The sequence below is a fragment of the Sabethes cyaneus genome, chromosome 3, assembly GCF_943734655.1.
Source record: "Sabethes cyaneus chromosome 3, idSabCyanKW18_F2, whole genome shotgun sequence".
Lineage (NCBI taxonomy): Eukaryota > Metazoa > Arthropoda > Insecta > Diptera > Culicidae > Sabethes > Sabethes cyaneus.
In genome coordinates, this window is record NC_071355.1 from 204362154 (window position 1) to 204380285 (window position 18132).

Genomic DNA, 18132 nt, shown 5'->3' on the forward strand with positions numbered 1-18132 from the left:
CAGTGACATCTACCAACTGCATGTGACCGCGTGTGCGTGTGTGCTTGAAAGCTTCATGCGTGGGTGGTTCGTTCGGAGGGAAAAGCTCTCCAGTAGCCGTTGACTTCCATGTTCCATCATCGAAATCACCAGACAGTGGATAGGTATCATCATTATGACCCTTCATTTGCATTGAAATGAAAAATGAGAGTGAAAATTCAGTCTACCAGTAGGTACCCACCGTTTCAGTTGTGTTCTAGATTTTATAGCGAGCGCGCACACCGCACGGGTTTTCGGGGAAAAGTCGTTTTGGATAAAAACGTTTCCATCAGCGCGACGACGATGGATTTCAATTCTGAAAGGTGTAGAACGCAAAAGTTTAACGGTCGCTACTTCGACCAATTGCTGCTGGTCTTTTTGTGGATAATCGTTGGAATACATGGTAAAGGAAGATTATTAGAAGACTTGTTTAGTGAAAGTGATGAAGAACTTAAATATCTAATTTCTTTTCGTGATAGAAATCCTAGAAATCATACCGATGAGTTATTATTTTACAGGATGGTGTGCTAGTTTCCTAGCTGTTTTATGATGCCTTTTTGTTTATAAAAAGCAGTTAAATTAGTGATCTTCGAGCAGTCACAGATTTTTTTAAATTTTCGTACAGGTTTGCATCGACGGATCTCAGAGTGTTATGATTTTTTTTACACAAAATTACCAATTTTGCCAGAAAACTTCTATGTAAATTTTCGCATGTCTGGGAAGATGCTTATTTAAAAAATATACTCGATCTCAGGAGAAATTTCCCATATTATTTCCTTTCGTCAGTAAAAAATATCTTCAGAAAAAAACCTCACAATATTTTAAATTAAAAATCCTGTATCACTTATACCTACTTCGACCATCGACAAAAAACATTCCAGCCCACTCCATTGTGGAAAGCGAATCAGGCTCCAGTGCGGGCAACCCGGTACGGTATCGGAGTAGCGGAATTGCGGAACCAGCGGATCGTGAGTTTAAATCGACCTACCGCATAGGATGTCCGGGCGGAAGCGAATGCGTTGCGCTGGCGGAGTGTCCACAGCTTCTGCTAGAAACGGCTCGCCAATGCTATCGTGGTGATTTCTCGCTGTCCTGCGGGGTCAATGAGCTAGAACCATACGTATGCTGCCCGAAGCTGGTTCACAACAAGTACGACGACCGCGCCGACGGTGGATGCGGAAAAAGTATCGTTCAAGGAGACTTCTACCACGGTCTGGGGGCGTTCCCGTTCGTTGCGCGGATTGGCTTTAAAAGTGAGTAAACTTGACTGAGAGTAATTAAGCTTAAATGGTTGTTTGGAAATTATGTAAATCAGTTGATTCAGTATGCGGAAAGGTCAGTATCATTCTATTCGTCACGTAAAATTTTGCATAAATTATTTTCGTCTAATGTATGACCAAAAACAGTTCCGCTAGAGTTGTATTATACATAGGGTCCAAGTATAGATTTTGTGTATAGTTACTATATATATAGTTCGGGGGATAGAAAACCAGGCGAATTGGCATCCCTGATTTATGAAATTAAATTTGAAATTATGGTGAAATGTGCAGGTTTTTACGAAAAATAATCACTGGCGGGTGTTGAAAATGACTAGTTCTATGAAAATAAAGTGTGTTTTTTTTAACATTACTCCTGCATTTTGGATTTTGAAAAGCTTTTGGCTCCGCTTTTGGCGTTTATTTGGCTCCCGATTTTCTATCCGCCGAACTATATATATATATATAGTAACTATAATTTTGTGTAGTAAGCCAACATACTCCGTCCATGGCTATCTGTTTCCAGTTTCTTGTTCGTCTCATCTCAGGGTGACCAGACGTTTTGATTTACCAGAACACGTCTAGTTTTTACGCGAGTTGTCCTGGTTTACAACGATATATTAAAAATGGAATCCTGCAGTTGAAGAAGTTGAAATACTAATATTTCGCTTCCGAGAAGGGACGTTGCTTTTAACAAAACTTCGAGGGGAGCATCATTAGAATGTGACGCAGGGAATCAAAATATCGTTCATACGCAGAAATAATCGACAAAAACGAAAAGTGATAAACCAGTTATTCTCTGGCTATAAAACTAACATACGTAGCAACCAGAATGTATCACGATAACAAAATAATAGGACAAATGATGTTCCTTTACACCAGGGAGAATGATAACTTTCGGTGAGAATATATTTTGATACACACTCGCTCTCACAAACGCTTGGTGTTGATGATGCAAGTATACAATCACCGCTATTCCGCTATAAGATTGTTTAGAACGAAATTTCCGCCAGCAAAATCAAATCACCAAAACATCTCGTTCAAAACAAGTCGAACGAAATAAAGATTCGTTCGAAATACAGAATAGGGGTGAATAAAATATGTGTTTGTCACAAATCGGCTGAAGACAATATTCTGTATTTAGAACGAATCTTTATTTCGTTCGACTGGTTTCGAACGAGATGTTTTGCTCATTTGATTTTGCTAACGGAAATTTCGTTCGAAAAAACTTTCTTTCGAAATACCAATTAGTTCGAAATATAGAATAGCGGTGAATACTTTATCAGCAACCTGCACAAAAGGGACAAACAGCAAAAACCTTAAGAAAAAGACTACCTTGCTTTGACCTAAAGTCTGGCGTACAGAAGTTACCAACCTTACCTTGGTAACTACCAAACACTACCGCTGCCGACACAGTGTGACATGATTAGGATTGCTTTTGTTGCGTACAATACGTATTGCATACAGCAGTTTGTCTTTTTCGCAGGTAACAACATCGCTGCCATGAAACATCTGTATCCACGATAAACAGCTACGATAACTTGTTGTCCTAACTTCCAAGCAATAGTGACAAACTTTCATCATACTGTCGATACATTTTGAAGTAGGGACAATATCTTTGTCTCTTTTACGTTCGTGATTTTTGATTCCCTGATGTGGCGTCAACGATTGTGGATCTTTGCAAATGATCTCAAGACAAGCAAAAGAAAAATTGCGGCACAGCCCCATGTTAGCCTGGAAGTGTGGAGCGTACTGAACCGGATAAAAATGCATCCTTTCCACATAACAGTTTCAAAAGCTGCGATCTGTGAATAAACGTATAATAAAACAACAAATACCGCTCCTTCCTACCCATTTGCAACAAAATACCACCGCAATCTCAATATACATGCACTACGTACAAGGCATCGAAGAACCAAAAGCTCAACGGGATAACCCACAAATACACTGGCGACGAATATGGGAAAACATGCTGGAAACTCGAGGATTGACATCAGGACAAAAAACAGTATTATATCCAGTGGTTGGAGAATTCGCGAAAAAGTGTTCGTTTGAATCGATGAACATCCCTCATGAACACACACTATTCGCCTGCCTCGCCGATAATGCACGCATCAGCTTTGAATTTTATCACGAATAGAACCTCAATGTGAACATCAGAATTCGTTCAAAAATTGAATATTGAACATTGAGTGTGTTCGATTTATCGGATATAGAATGTCCGGGGACGCCGGAAAGTATTCAAAATAATATTACCACGAAAAGGGAATAGTTTAAAGTAGTGTAAGTGGCTTTACAAGCAGCAGAAAGCAGTAATTTGCACTTTTGCGTTGCTCACGATATTCGTATATTCAGCGATGCTATGAAGCGTGAGTGTATGATGCTCATTGTTATAGGCGAATTGAACCACTCGCGTAGCTGTTTTATCATGATAAAAACCGTTTGCCGATGCTCGGCGTATCTATTCATTTTGCGAGTTTTCCAACCTCTGATTATATCTAATGGTGAACCAAAAAACAGAGCATCGACGACTAATGTATATAAGTCGAAGAGCAGATGGTGAAAATTGCATACATTATGCTGCAGTGGCAGAAACACTAGAGCACAAGCTTCGGGAGTGTCCACGAGTAACAACTGCGTGGGAAATACTACAACGAGCGGTAGCACCCTTCCGCAGTGGCTACAGACGTCTGGAATTCAGCAATATCGTAAGACCAACCCTAAGCGGAACAACTCGAATACACAAACTAGAAATCCTTAAAAAAAATAGCAAATTATGTAAATTTTATCGCAGAATGTATAAATAATGTAGACTTACCTAATTTAAAAATGATGAAATTGTAGCAGCCATCAAGAGTATGACATCCAATAGAGCGCCAGGGACAGATCGTATTTCAGCCTAAATGCTCAAAGCTGACCCATCTTTGTCAGCCCAGATGATGCATCAGCTTTTCAGCAATATTTGGGAAACCGCAACTTTCCCGGTGGACTGGATGCAGGGCATATTGCTCAAAGTCCCTAAGAAAGGAGACCTAACTGAATGCGGTAACTGGCGTGGCATCATGTTGCTCTGTATTACTCTCAAAGTACTCTGTAAGGTAATTCTCAACCGGATCCAGGAGAAGATCGACGCTACTCTCCGGCGGCAGCAAGCTGGATTCCGTGCTGGCCGATCATGTGTAGACCATATCACAATGCTCCGCATTATATTGGAGGTGATCAACGAATTCCAGGACTCTCTTCTGCTGGCGTTCGTTGACTTCGAAAAGGCGTTCGACCGACTCAATCACAAAAACATCTGGGGCGCACTTAGGCGTAGAGGAGTTCCAGATAAGATAATTCATCTCATCGAGGCTCAGTACGAGGCGTTTTCGTGCAAGGTTTTGCACGACGGCGTCTTGTCCGATCCCATAAGGGTTACTGCTGGCGTGAGACCGGGCTGCATCACCGCTCCTGGTTCTCATCGTTATGGATGAGATATTAGTTGGAGCGATTGACAGTAGACCAAATCGAGGATTGCCTTGGAATCCTCTAACGATGGAGCAGCTAAATGGCTTCGACCTAGCCGACGACACTGTCTTGCTCGCACAACGTTGAAACGATATGCAGAGCAAGTTAGACGACCTGCCGAGAGCTCCCAGGGTCTCACAGTCAATGTAGCGAAAACTAAGTCAATGGTAGTGAACACTGACAATTCCACCAACTTCACAGTAGCGGGTCAACAAGTTGAGAAGGTAGACGCCTTTCAATATCTTGGTAGCCAAACAACGCCCGATGGTGGTACCAAGACTGACATAGCCACACGGATCAGGAAGGCCAGGGGTGCCTTTGCAGGTCTGCGAAACATTTGGCGCTCAAACCAGATCACTCTACGTACGAAAACCCGTATCTTTAATTCAAACGTTAAATCCGTACTGCTGTATGCCTGCGAAAAGTGGTGCGTCTCAGCGGAGACAACGCAAAAACTGCTGGTATTCATTAACCGGTGCCTACGATACATCATTCGTGCCTGGTGGCCTGATAACTGGATATCTAATGAGGAACTCCATCGTCGGTGTCATCAACGGCCGATAGCCACAGAAATTCGTGAACGTAGGTGAAAGTGGATCGGACACACCTTGAGGAAAGGAGCGAACGAGGTTTGCAGAGAAGCACTCGACTGGAATCCACAAGGATAGCGTAGAAGAGGCAGACCCAGAGGCTCATGGTGACGGAGCTTTACCAACGGCATCCGGGCTGTAGACGAGAACCTGTCCTGGCGACAGGTAAAAGCCATGGCGGGTAACCGTCAGCAGTGGAGATCTCTGATTTCATCCCTTTGTTCCGCCGGACCGGCGGACATGGACACATAAGTAAGTAAGTACCTAATATAAGATTTGAACTCGATTATAATAATTAACTTACTATACATACAATAAACTTTACCAAAAAAAGTAAACCAAAGCGGCTTCAGGTTTGCAGGGTTATGCAAGCAAAAGTGGAAGCGAACCCTAAATTTTTGAAAAACATGGCTGTTGCCGTTGTTGTTTTTCATACGTGTCAGATTGTGTTCGTCGCATGCGAGAATCTAGTGTGCTATGCGTGATGTATGAATTGTATACGAAGCAAGAGCGCCTAGGTTAACCAGCTAAATTGCTGAGCTGAAGATCACGAAGGCCAGTAGTGCTCTTATGGGTCTTTGAAATATTTGACGCTCAAATCAGATCCTTTCTCTAAACAAAGCACGAAATTGCAATTTATACGTCAAATCCGTTTTATTGTACATCTACAAGAAGTGATACGTATAAGCGAAGATAACACGCAAATTGTAGATCTTCGAAACCGCTGCCAGCGATGCATCGTTCAGGTTTGATGTCTTCACACTTGGATCTCGAAAAAGTTGACAGCAACATGAGTATTTCATGCGACCATACCCAGGAAAAGAAAAACAAAAATGGTCGCGCCCTGTCTGCTGATGGAACTTATGGATTGCCGAACTACCTTCGAGCTTTCCGTGAAGTTTTGGCCCGACCGAAGCAGCTGATATTATAGCCGAGATATCGTAGAATGGTATAAGAACAACAGTATTAATTTTATTGATAAAAATATGGTTGGTACACTCATCCCAGCTAGCACCAAATCGTACATCAATAACCGAAAATTATCGTAATAACTAAACAAATTCGGAACTAACTAAAGATGAATAAAGTCCGCCCAAGATGATTTTCAGTCGTACATAATGATAACCGCTGACATTCATACGAGATTCAGCACAGAATCGAATAGCAAAAGGGAGCGGGTCGGGCTTAATCGGATATTGTCGTATATAATTACTTATATCGATTAAATGGGTATGTTTATGCCCCATCACGTATATCGCCTCCAAAATACCACGGATACAACTGGAACAAACTTTAGAACCATGAAAGGAAAGATGGCCCAAGGACTAGACGGAATTCCGATGCTGGCTCAGAAAGTAATAATGCATCGTTGAAAGTATCGTTTCTTGATACTTAAAAGCGACAAGCGCTTGAGCAGCTGCTGAAAACGGGAAAACCCCTGGAGATCCCTGACCAAATACCCATAGAATTAGAAGATTTGTCTAGCAAGTACTGCCAACCGAAAGGTGATGGATTTTTCAGACAGCACAAAAGCAATAGAGAAAAGGAAATCTCTATTATGCAGCGGTCATCTTAGTCTTAAAAAACACTTTCTACAGTGGCAACTGTTGAATCGGCCGTTTGCTGCACAGTTTGCACAGCTACTTTCAGAACTGAACGCTGATCTAAGTGTCGGCTTCACAAACGATGCGCTGGTGAGGTACACGCTTGGAGGCCACAGATACTATGGAATATTGGATACAGGTGAATATGTGGGGCATCAATTTTTCCAAAACGTGTTTGAACTTGAAAAAATCATGCACTTGGACCTATATGTATGCAATAACTGAGCTTGTAGAAAAATATCAGATAATATTGTCCTATGGAGATTGTAAAATTCGTTGAAAAAAATTAAAGCCCAAAACTTTCTTTATTTGTGTAAATTTCAACGAACCGTAGATCAAAAACTCATAGGTATAATCTAATTTTTGTTTGTTTTGCAGATACAAAAACCGGCACCTTTATTTATCCATGCTCTGGTTCAATAATCGCGCGCCAAATCGTTCTCACGTCGGCACACTGTGCTCTGGCCAAAGCTGATAGCCATCGATTGTAAGTAAACTGCGATTGCTCCACTAACATCCATAGTCATTACAACCGTACAAAAAATTGTAAATAATGAACGCGAGTAGAGGTGGGTCGGTTCGAACCACCGGATAATTGTAGCGATTTAGTCATATGGAAAATTTGCAATTACTGCTTCGGTTTCAAGGTTGATGCGGATTTAAATGCCATCTATCTGCAACTATAGCGTGACTTCTGCGGAAACGAGCTTTGAGCTCCGACGTAACCGTTCAGTGTACATTTAGTCGGTTTCACTATTTTCAGATCATCCGTTCGAATCGGTGACTACGACACACGCACGGACCCGGACTGCGGAAATACCGGATTTTGCGCACCAGCAGCCATCAATCACGCCGTCAGCCAAATTATCGTTCATCCAGACTATGTGGACGGCCAGTACCATCATGACATCGCACTGCTGGTACTAAGAACGGCTATCAATTACACAGGTAAATTATGTGTCTTTTACCAGACCTCGATAAGATCGCTCCGCTGGCTTTCAACATCGACAACATACCTATATGGGATTCTAGATCAAAGCGATAGCACAATAACTTCAATTATTAGGATGATTGAATGCTGTTGACTAACAATTAGATATATTTTTTTTATTTTTTCCTCTAACCCTAAGAGCTAAGCCAACGCACTTTTTATAGCTTTCTATTGTGAAAGGTCATTTATCACCTTTTTGAAATGTAAATGCCGTGTAAACATTCTCTATAATCCCTCCAGTGGTCAATGTGAAATTTAATAAGCATCTCCATCAAGTTCAAAATCACGGAAGCCGTTAATCCCCTCATCAACCCAACGAAACGCCATTGACCGTGAAAACATTTTTGTCAACACGGCGCGATGCACGGTTTACCGCGCTCTAGCATGTGTTATGCTAATTATGCGCCATTCATCGTAGCGATATTCATTACGGCATAGGCCACATAAATAATGCTTTCATCTCAATTGCTGTTCCGTGTTGATTATTATTTCCCACACAGTGGCGGCTCAGCCCATCTGTCTGCACCGGCGACGCCAAGACCTGACCGTCGGTCGTAGGGTACAAATCATCGGTTGGGGCAAGCTGTCGACCAGCGGAACCAAATCGCCGGAGCTGCAATCGCTGGAGGTTCCACTGACGTCATGGGATCAATGCGTTCGGGCCTACACTACGACGGGAGCTCTCCAGTCCTCCAAGTCGATCGACGGCGAATGGATGTGTGCCGGCGGTGAAGGTCGTGATGCTTGTCTCGGCTTTGGGGGTGCCCCACTCATCATCCGAGAGCGGTCCCGCTATGCCCAGATAGGGATCATGTCATTTGGAGCGGAAACGTGCGGTGCACCCAACATGCCTAGCGTGTACACCTCGATTGCGCACTACGCGCACTGGATCGAAGCAAACACGCCAACGACCTTTGTGTAGTAGCTAGCCGCAACGTAACTTAGAATCTGTGTCACCCTGGTCAAATGGTATGATAATTGCCAGTTTAGAGAGATAAGCCCTCTGCGTGATGGACGTGGTTTAGTGTTGAAAGCGCAAATAAAGAGTGTTAACCTATTGGATTACACCATGTGATGTGCATATTTCTGACAAATAAAATTTATTCATGGTTTTAGCGAAATGTTTTTGTGTGAAAATAATCCATTTGATGTATGTAAAAATCTTAGGTACCTACTCGATTTTCGATAAAAAAAGGGTTATTTAATTATAGGAAAGATTTATTACTATTTACAATTGTATGTTTTAAAACCCGCTAATATTTCCTTCCCGATTTCCACGACTATTCTAAGGGTATCCCACATCAAATTGCACCACGGAAGAAACGCCGTAGAAAATTACCTAATTGACCGATCCTTTTCAAACTTTCAGACAATAAAATATAACCCATTAGTAAGCTTTTGGCATATTTATTTCATTCAACTTCAATACCATTACCGTATGCTGGCACCTTACACTTAACTCCACTCGTAAGGTTCTGTACAACATCTGGCTGAAGCTTCTTCTGTACGGAAACCCACTTTTTCTTCATGCCTTCCTCAGATTTGACCTCCGGATGGGATGCTTCTGTAGTGCCTGCTTCATAATAGCCCAATATTTTTCGATGGGTCTTGGATCCGGTGCGTTGGCTTCGTACCACTCCAGGACATCCTTTGAATAGTGCCACGAAGCTAAATCCAGTTAACAGACGCTTCTGTAGACACTCCTTGAGGAAGATCTGCCCGTTTACAGTTCCGGTAGTCACGAACGGCGCACTCCGTGTGCCACATGGGCCGATCGCTTACCAACTCAAGTATTTCTTGGCAAACTTTGAAAGTTTCTGATTCCTTACTTCCTCCGGAACATCAAACTTGTGCTGGACGGGGATGAACACTAGCCCCGGAAGCTGCCGGGAGTCGGCCTTGACGTAAGTCTCATCATCCATGATGAGATAATGAGGCTTCGTCAGCTTCTGCGTTTACAGTTTTCGGGCCCGTGGCTTTCCCAAAATATTTTGCCGTTCGTCACGATTTGGAGCTTTCTGCACTTTGAACGTATGCAGTCCCTCCCGGTTCTTGGCTTTCTGAACGAAAGACTTATACCCTTATTCTGCGAGGCGAGTGACGTGACTATGTTGCAGTCACCGCGAATCAGGTGACAATTGTCACCTAGGTGACTCGTCTTGTCACTTAGGTGACAAGGGTTTCTTACCTAGGTGACACGAGTGTCACTTAGGTGACTCGACTCGCCGTGGCGAGTCACCCAAGTGACAATTGTCGTATTGAGTCATGTGACTCGCAGAATAAGGGTGTTAGACAGATTCAACTTTCTGGCCACATCCCTGACCGAAGCATTGGGATTCCGCTTAAACGCTTTCACGACATGCTTGTGATCCTGATTATTAATAGAACATCCTTTCTAACCACATTTCTCCTTCCATTCGATGCCAGGTGCTTGCGCAAACTCAATTCGCGACGGTGTTTTTCGGGCAACGCCAATTTTTTTCAAGTTTCGAAAAACTGACAGCGATAAAAATACAGTGTAAGCAATACACTCTAAACTACTTCTGCACAAATTTTCAAGAGAAAATATTTACTTACCGCTGTACGCTAACAGGGGGCACAGTGGCTCCCGCTTCCTTAATCCAGATCAATCTGGATTATTGGCAATGACCTTTAGCATGAAAACACGGACACGAATCGGAACACGGAATATACTGGCCCTTGCCCTTGCTGGCTCAAGTCGTCTGAAAACGCTACTCGAGAAAGAGATGTTAGATTCTTACTGATCGCATCCCAAGTAACATTTTGGGTTTTATTACACCTTTATGATGGCATTTAAGACCAAAATTAGCCATGAAGACCGCCATAAAAATACAATAAAACTTACATTGCTGCTTGGGATGGACACATGCCGCCCTGATAAAGTGGGAACCCATAAACGAAAGAATAATCATTGCCGGATTCAGAACACGGGTTAGAAATCTTACAGCAGTCCAGTACTATGCGCCAACAGATGCTGCCGACCAACAGGAGAAAGAGAGTTTCTACAGCCAGCTGAAGAACGTGGTTGAGAAAATCCCGAAAGGGGGACATCTATATCCACTTGGGCAACTTCAATGCGAAGATTGGCTTACTTAAACAACGCGGACCTTGAATGCGTCATGGAACGCCAGGGCCTAGGAGAGATGGGCGAAAAGGGGGAGCTGTTTACCGAATTCAGTGGTAATAACAACATGGTCATTGATGGAGCGCTCTTTTCCCATAGTCTAGCACATAAAGTCACGTGGATTTCCCGCGTCGGCGGAACAGAAACCCAAATCAACTACATTTGTATCAGCCGAAAATGGCGAAGGAGCCATTCTTCCATCTTGATGTACAGTACAAACAACAAACGCAGCGCTAAATCAGGGATGGTTCGATCACTTTGACTCAATTTTGATTCATTTGACAGTACCGTCTTAACTACTAGTCCTCGCATGGTAGCTACTTATTTCCAAGAAAGTACCAAACAAGTTGATAGTCGGACAATATCTAATTCAGAAAAGTGTGTTCACAATCCTTGTTCCATTCGAACTGTAAATATTTTAGCTCTACATACATTGTTATATTTGTTAGTTACAGTACTGACGTTGAATTGTAAGATTTTATTTATTTGACTAATTTTCTCGTACGACCACGCTTTTGTTTTATAGGTGGAGAAGCCGCATCAGTTAACTCAGACACCACCATCTCTTCATCCGACAACTAACTATCACTTGTGTTATTTGATGATTTTCTCTGACACAAAATGTTCTTATGTTTTCCATTATTCGAACTGCTTACTTACTTACTTAGGTGGCTTGCCGTCCTAAGACAAAGCCTGTTGAACAAAATTTCTCCATGTAACTCGGTTGAGGGCTACCGCTCTCCAATTCCTTGGACACCGAGTACTCTCCGCCAGATCTCGCTCCACCTGGTCTAACCATCTTACTCGCTGCGCTCCTGGTCGTCTTGTTCCTACCGGATTTGAGGCGAACACCATCTTTGCAGGGTAGTTGTCCGGCATTCTTGCAACATGCCCTGCCCATCGCATCCGTCCAGCTTTAGCCACCTTCTGGATACTGGGTTCGCCATAGAGCTGTGCGAGTTCATGGTTCATCCTCCGCCTCCATACTCCGTTCTCCTGTACGCCGCCGAAGATCGTTCTTAGCACTCGTCGTTCGAAAACTCCGAGCACTCGCAGGTCCTCCTCGAGCATTGTCCATGTTTCATGCCCGTAGAGAACAACCGGTCTAATAAGCGTCTTGTACAGGGTGCACTTTGTACGGGGACTTAGTCTGCTCGACCGCAATTGCTTGTGGAGCCCATAGTAAGCACGACTTCCGCTGATAATACGCCTCCGAATCTCACGGCTGGTATCATTGTCCGCCGTTACCAGTGAGCCAAGGTAGACAAATTCATCGACTACCTCAAACTCATCGCCGTCGATCAATATACTACTGCCCAAGCGATGTCGTTCGGCCTCGGTTCCGCTGGCCAGCATGTACTTTGTTTTAGACGTATTTACCTTTAACCCAATCTTTTCTGCTTCGCGCTTTAGTCTGTTGTACTGTTCAGCCACCGCCACAGATGTTCTGCCGATAATATCCATGTCATCGGCAAAGCAGACGAATTGACTAGATTTGTTGAATATCGTGCCCCGCGTGTTGATATCCGCTCGGTTCATAACACCTTGTAGCGCTATGTTGAACAGCAGGCATGAAAGACCATCACCTTGACGAAGCCCTCTGTGTGATTCGAATGAACTTGACAATCCACCCGAAATCCGAACACAGCACTGCGTACCATCCATCGTAGATTTAATCTGTTTGATGAGCTTCCTGGGGAAGCTGTTCTCGTCCATGATTTTCCATAGCTCTTTCCGGTCGATGGTATCATATGCGGCTTTGAAGTCAACGAATAAATGATGCGTGGGAACTCTGTATTCACGGCCCTTTTGGAGGATTTGCCGCAGTGTAAATATTTGATCCGTTGTAGACCGATCTTCGACGAAGCCGGCTTGATAAGTTCCCACAAATCTATTCGCAATTGGTGATAGACGGCGGAAAATGATTTGGGACAGCACTTTATAAGCGGCATTGAGAACGGTGATCGCTCGATAGTTCTCACAGTCCAACTTGTCGCCCTTTTTGTAGATCGGGCAGATAACCCCATCTTTCCACTCCTCCGGTAGCTGTTCCGTATCCCAAATTCTAACAATTAGTCGGTGTAGACAAACGGCCAGCTTTTCTGGTCCCATTTTAATAAGCTCCGCTCCGATGCCATCTTTTCCAGCTGACTTGTTGTTCTTTAGCTGCATGATGGCCTCCTTAACTTCGCCTATCGTTGGGGCTGGCACCTCTTCCCCGTTTGCTGCACCGTCGAAATCACTTTCCCTGCCGCCATGGTTTTCCGCCTGGGCGCCATTCAGGTGTTCGTCGAAGTGCTGCTTCCACCTATCCGTCACCTCACGATCGTCCGTCAGAATACTGCCAGTTTTATCCCGACACATTTCGGCTCGCGGCACAAAGCCTTTGCGGGATCCGTTCAGTTTCTGGTAGAACTTCCGCGTTTCCTGAGAACGATGCAGCCGCTCCAACTCCGCATATTCCTGCTCTTCCAGGTTGCGCTTTTTCTCCCGAAAGATTTGGTTTCGCTGCATCTTCTTCTGTTTGTGTCTTTTCACGTTCTGACGTGTGGCACTGCGCATCTTGGCCGCCCGCGCAACGTTCTCCTCATCCATCACCCTTCTACATTCATCGTCAAACCAATCGTTCCGCTGATTCCGGGCCACATGCCCGATGGAGCTCTCCGCTACACTGCTGATGGCTGTTTTGATAGTGTTCCAACAGTCCTCGAGAGGGGCTTCGTCCAGCTCGTCCTCTTCCGGTAGTGCAGCTTCGAGTGAATGCGCGTAGTTTGCGGCGACGTCTGGCTGCTTCAGCCGCGCGAGATCTAACCGAGGCTGGCGTCGGTACCGAATGTTGTTCACAACGGAGAGTCTTGGGCGCATCTTAACCATCACTAGGTAGTGGTCCGAGTCAACGTTAGCGCTTCGATAGGATCTGACGTCGATAATGTCTGAGAAGTGCCGACTGTCGATCAAAACGTGGTCGATCTGTGATTCTGTCTGATTTGGTGACCTCCAGGTGTACTTATGGTGGATTCTGTGCTGGAAAAAGGTACTACGTACGGCCATATTCTTGGAGGCGGCAAAGTCGATAAGTCTTAGGCCCATTTCATTGGTTCGCTGGTGTGCACTGAACCTTCCAATCACCGGTTTGTATTCCTCCTCCTGGCCGACCTGAGCATTGAAATCCCCGATGACGATCTTGATATCATGTTTTGGGCAGCGGTCGTATTCACTCTCTAACTGCGCGTAGAATTCATCCTTGTCGTCATCGGTACTTCTGAGGTGAGGGCTGTGCACGTTGATGATGCTTATGTTGAAGAATCGGCCCTTGATTCTCAACCTGCACATTCGAGGATTGATTGGCCACCACCCAATCACCCGTTTCCGCATCTCGCCCATCACTATGAAAGCTGTACCCAGCTCGTGTGTGTTGCCGCAGCTCTGGTAGATGGTATGTCCATCTCTGAACGTACGTACCGTTGAGCTCTTCCAGCACACCTCCTGCAGCGCTACGACGTCGAACTTGCGGCTCTTCAATACGTCGGAGAGCACTCGAGTGCTCCCTTGGAAGTTGAGAGATCGGCAGTTCCACGTCCCGAGTTTCCAATCCATAGTCCTTTTTCGTCGCGTGGGTCTATTCCGATTGTTCCAGTAAGAATATATTTATTCTTCGTTCCATGCTTCAATATTTTTCGTGGTGACGGCTTGCAAAGCCTGCTACACCAACCCCCTGTTTCGCCGGAGGGCCAACGAAGCTCGAAAGAGCCCTCCTTTCCTGTCAGCATACGACCTTGGCTTCCACCGGGGTTGGTTACCCGATCTCCACCAAAGTTGCTCGTATCCCGGCTGGTACCACGAGGCGGTAGGAATAGGAGTTGCTGAATAAGAGGCTATGAACCACTGTAGGGTCTATTTTATGCCTACACGTGCACAAGGCACCGACGCACAGTGGATCCTCTCCATACAAAAGCTGGACAAAAATAAAAAAGTTGTCCAAAGATGCTGAAAATGCCACCTAAGGGTAATTTTGGGTCGCTGAATCTGATTTTTGCATCTTTATGTTCTAAAATTATCATATGAACGTCTATGGTTGATTAAAAAAATATTAATACTGTAAATCATATACTTTATTTTTCTGCAAATACCTTTTATGTATTCTTAGTGTTTTGCAACAAACTGAACTACTAAAATTAAAATAAATTGGGCAAGCTCATGTTTCCAATACATAGCTGTGTTTAAATTTGAAGTATTATTTCATATTCACGTATGTTTTGAAATAGATTAAAACTGTTTTTTTTTGCTTATAGTGTTTCTTGCTATCCTCGAAATTTTGAAGCAATTTGAAAGATATTGATGGATAACAAAAGTAATGACCTAATATGGAATCGACATATGAATCAGAGAAAGATTTCGTTCGATTTCAGATATTTAAGATGATAAAGAAATAATAAAAAATCATGCATGGCACAATCATTTTGATTCAATTCACATTCATTTGACAGTACCGTCTCAATCAAGCAGAATCTGAAAAAGTTATGTATGTGGCATTTGTAGAGCTAGTTATTATCTTCAAATTTGCTGAATAAAGCTAGGCTGTATCTTTTGTATTTAAGGTACCATATGGTTGCTACCCCGTTGGTAACCAAATGAGCGTTCACTTGACTACCAACGGGGCAGCAGCATTGTAGCACAGTGAATACAAAAGATACAACCCTGCTTTATTCAGCAAAATTGTAGATAATAACTAGCTCTACAAATGCGACATACACAACTTCTTCAAATTTTGCTTAATTGGGACGGTAGTGTCAAATGAATATGAATTGAGTCAAAGTGATCGTGCCAACCCTGTTCAGAATTCATCAAATTTGAGACCTTGGCGCAGAACGGCGCAAGATGCCACTATGATTTTTGAAAACTAGACAAAATTTCCTGTAAAATGAAATATAAGCGGTCGATGCACTAGTATGCACTCCTAAGTAGATGGCGTCCTACAGACCGAAACACTGTTTAAAAATCAAATAATAACGTGTATTTCATATTGTAACTTTTATAACAATGATGTTTTGTGAAATCTAAAAATTCCATTGGATTTCCAAGAAAATTTCCTATCAAAACACATCTTTGCATAGACTGGTGTTCAATATTTTAAACTAACTAAAACGAATTGAATATCACAGGGTGTAAAGTTTTCGCATTGCGAATTTCAACAAATTTCACTGACTTTGGTATCTTCAAAAAATTCTACAAGCTTTAGTTTTTACTCGATTTACTTAAAAATTTGGCATATATATATTCAATGATAGTACATTTAAGAAAAAATATGAGAACAATAAAATTCGAAAATCGATTTTAGCATTTTTGTCCGGCCCGGCCCCTCTGTGCGACGGTACGCATTATTCAGCCGTTTACCAGCCGTTAACCATTATTCGAACTGACATTTTTTAATTCTTCCGATTCATTTACCGATACTTTACTGAGTTGATCTACGACCCGTTTTGATTTTGACGCGGCTTCTGGTGTATTTGTGATAGCGTTTAGTGCTATTGTTTTCGTGTTATTAGTGTACAAGCTCGTTTGAGATGTTTGCTGACCTTGTGCGCTATTGTTGCTTTGTACTTGTTTGGGAGAACGAAACAGTTCAGTGAGATTTGTGAAATTAACTCCAGCCTTTAGATTTTCGATAACTGGATCAGATTCTTGACGGATTTGTTTCACTGCCCCAGCATAGTCTACTCCGGATGCCCTAAGCCTGTCGCTAATGTTTCCTTCTCGCATTTGCATCTCCATGTAGCTCGCTTCGATGCATTTCCTGCCCCAGTGTACTGGCTTGCAACAATGCCGGCATGTCTGTTGCTGATGTTTGTAAGTTACTAGAGTTATTTGTCCATTGATGTTAATGTAAGATGGTACGGCTGTGTGCAGCCGAATGCGGACTGATCGAATTCCGTTTTTGATTCCCTCCAATACGGCAGGCTCTGACCATACTTCTTCTTTGATCCAAAGAACTTTTCCATACTCCTTCATTGTGTTTTCGATGTCACTGATCTCTGTTTGCGGTGATATATCAGGAATGCGAACCGTGGTTGCGCCATCCTCCATATGAACAGTGATAGCGTATTTTATGTTTTCGATGACCAATTCATGTTTGCTATTGTTCTTGTCTACTGCTTTGATGGCTTGTTCTTCAGTTTGGCATTCGATGAATACTAATGATTTCCCGGTGTTATACTGTAGGGTGTTGATGTTTGAAAACGGCATTTCCAGGTTTTCTTGAACAAACTTAACAATCAGGTCCATATTAACTTTCCTTTGCCAGTCCTTAGTCAGGTCCATTACGAGCGTGTTTAGACGCGGTCCATTTGTGGTTAAGTGATATGGCGTTACGGCCATTGTTTTCCGTGTTTGTTAGTTGTATGTGTTGCGCAGTTCTACGAACTGACAGACGAGTTTAAACAATACTACTCAGCTCTTCAGAGACGTCTTCACTGCTTGACAGTTGGAACAATACTAGCATTGCGACGGCGTTTGTCGTCTTACAAGAGATGTGTCGTTCGCACCCCGGGACGTCGGCTTGCGTATCTGTACGTAAAGAAGCAGCGTACAGTACCGAAATGCGGCCAATACAAAGAAAAGCTAAGCGGAATTAAGCCATCCCGCCCAAGTGAGCGTCCGAGAATGTGTCGCCGGCTGAAAACCGTCGCCCGTACCTTTGGCGGAGTTCTCTGCCATCGCTGTCTGTGCGAACGGATCATCCGTGCATTCCTGATCGACGAACAGAAGGTCGTCAAGGTTCTGAAGGCTCAGCAACTCGGCAAACCGATTAGCAAGCCTCCGAAGATACCGAAGGCATCAGCCACGACCGCAGCCAAGAGCAAGTGAACTGTTCGATCGACTAGCTTGAGCCAACTTGGAGTGTATGCCGTGTAATCTATAAGAAATATTACAAACTCCCTTGTCGAACAAGAGGAAACCGCCGCCAATGGTAATATACGTTTGTTGTACGATATTTCTCGCCGCCTTAGTGATGCCAGGA

General features: G+C 43.5%; 1 protein-coding gene across 1 annotated transcript; it reads left to right on the forward strand.

The window, feature by feature from the left end:
• Window positions 1-183: 183 nt before the first annotated feature.
• Window positions 184-8891, forward strand: LOC128740604 (venom protease). Its single transcript, XM_053836164.1, has 5 exons — window positions 184-208; window positions 900-1271; window positions 7357-7465; window positions 7742-7926; window positions 8470-8891. Exons 1-5 carry the CDS (start codon window positions 184-186, stop codon window positions 8889-8891), a joined length of 1113 nt encoding a protein of 370 aa, XP_053692139.1.
• The last annotated feature ends 9241 nt before the right edge of the window (window positions 8892-18132 follow it).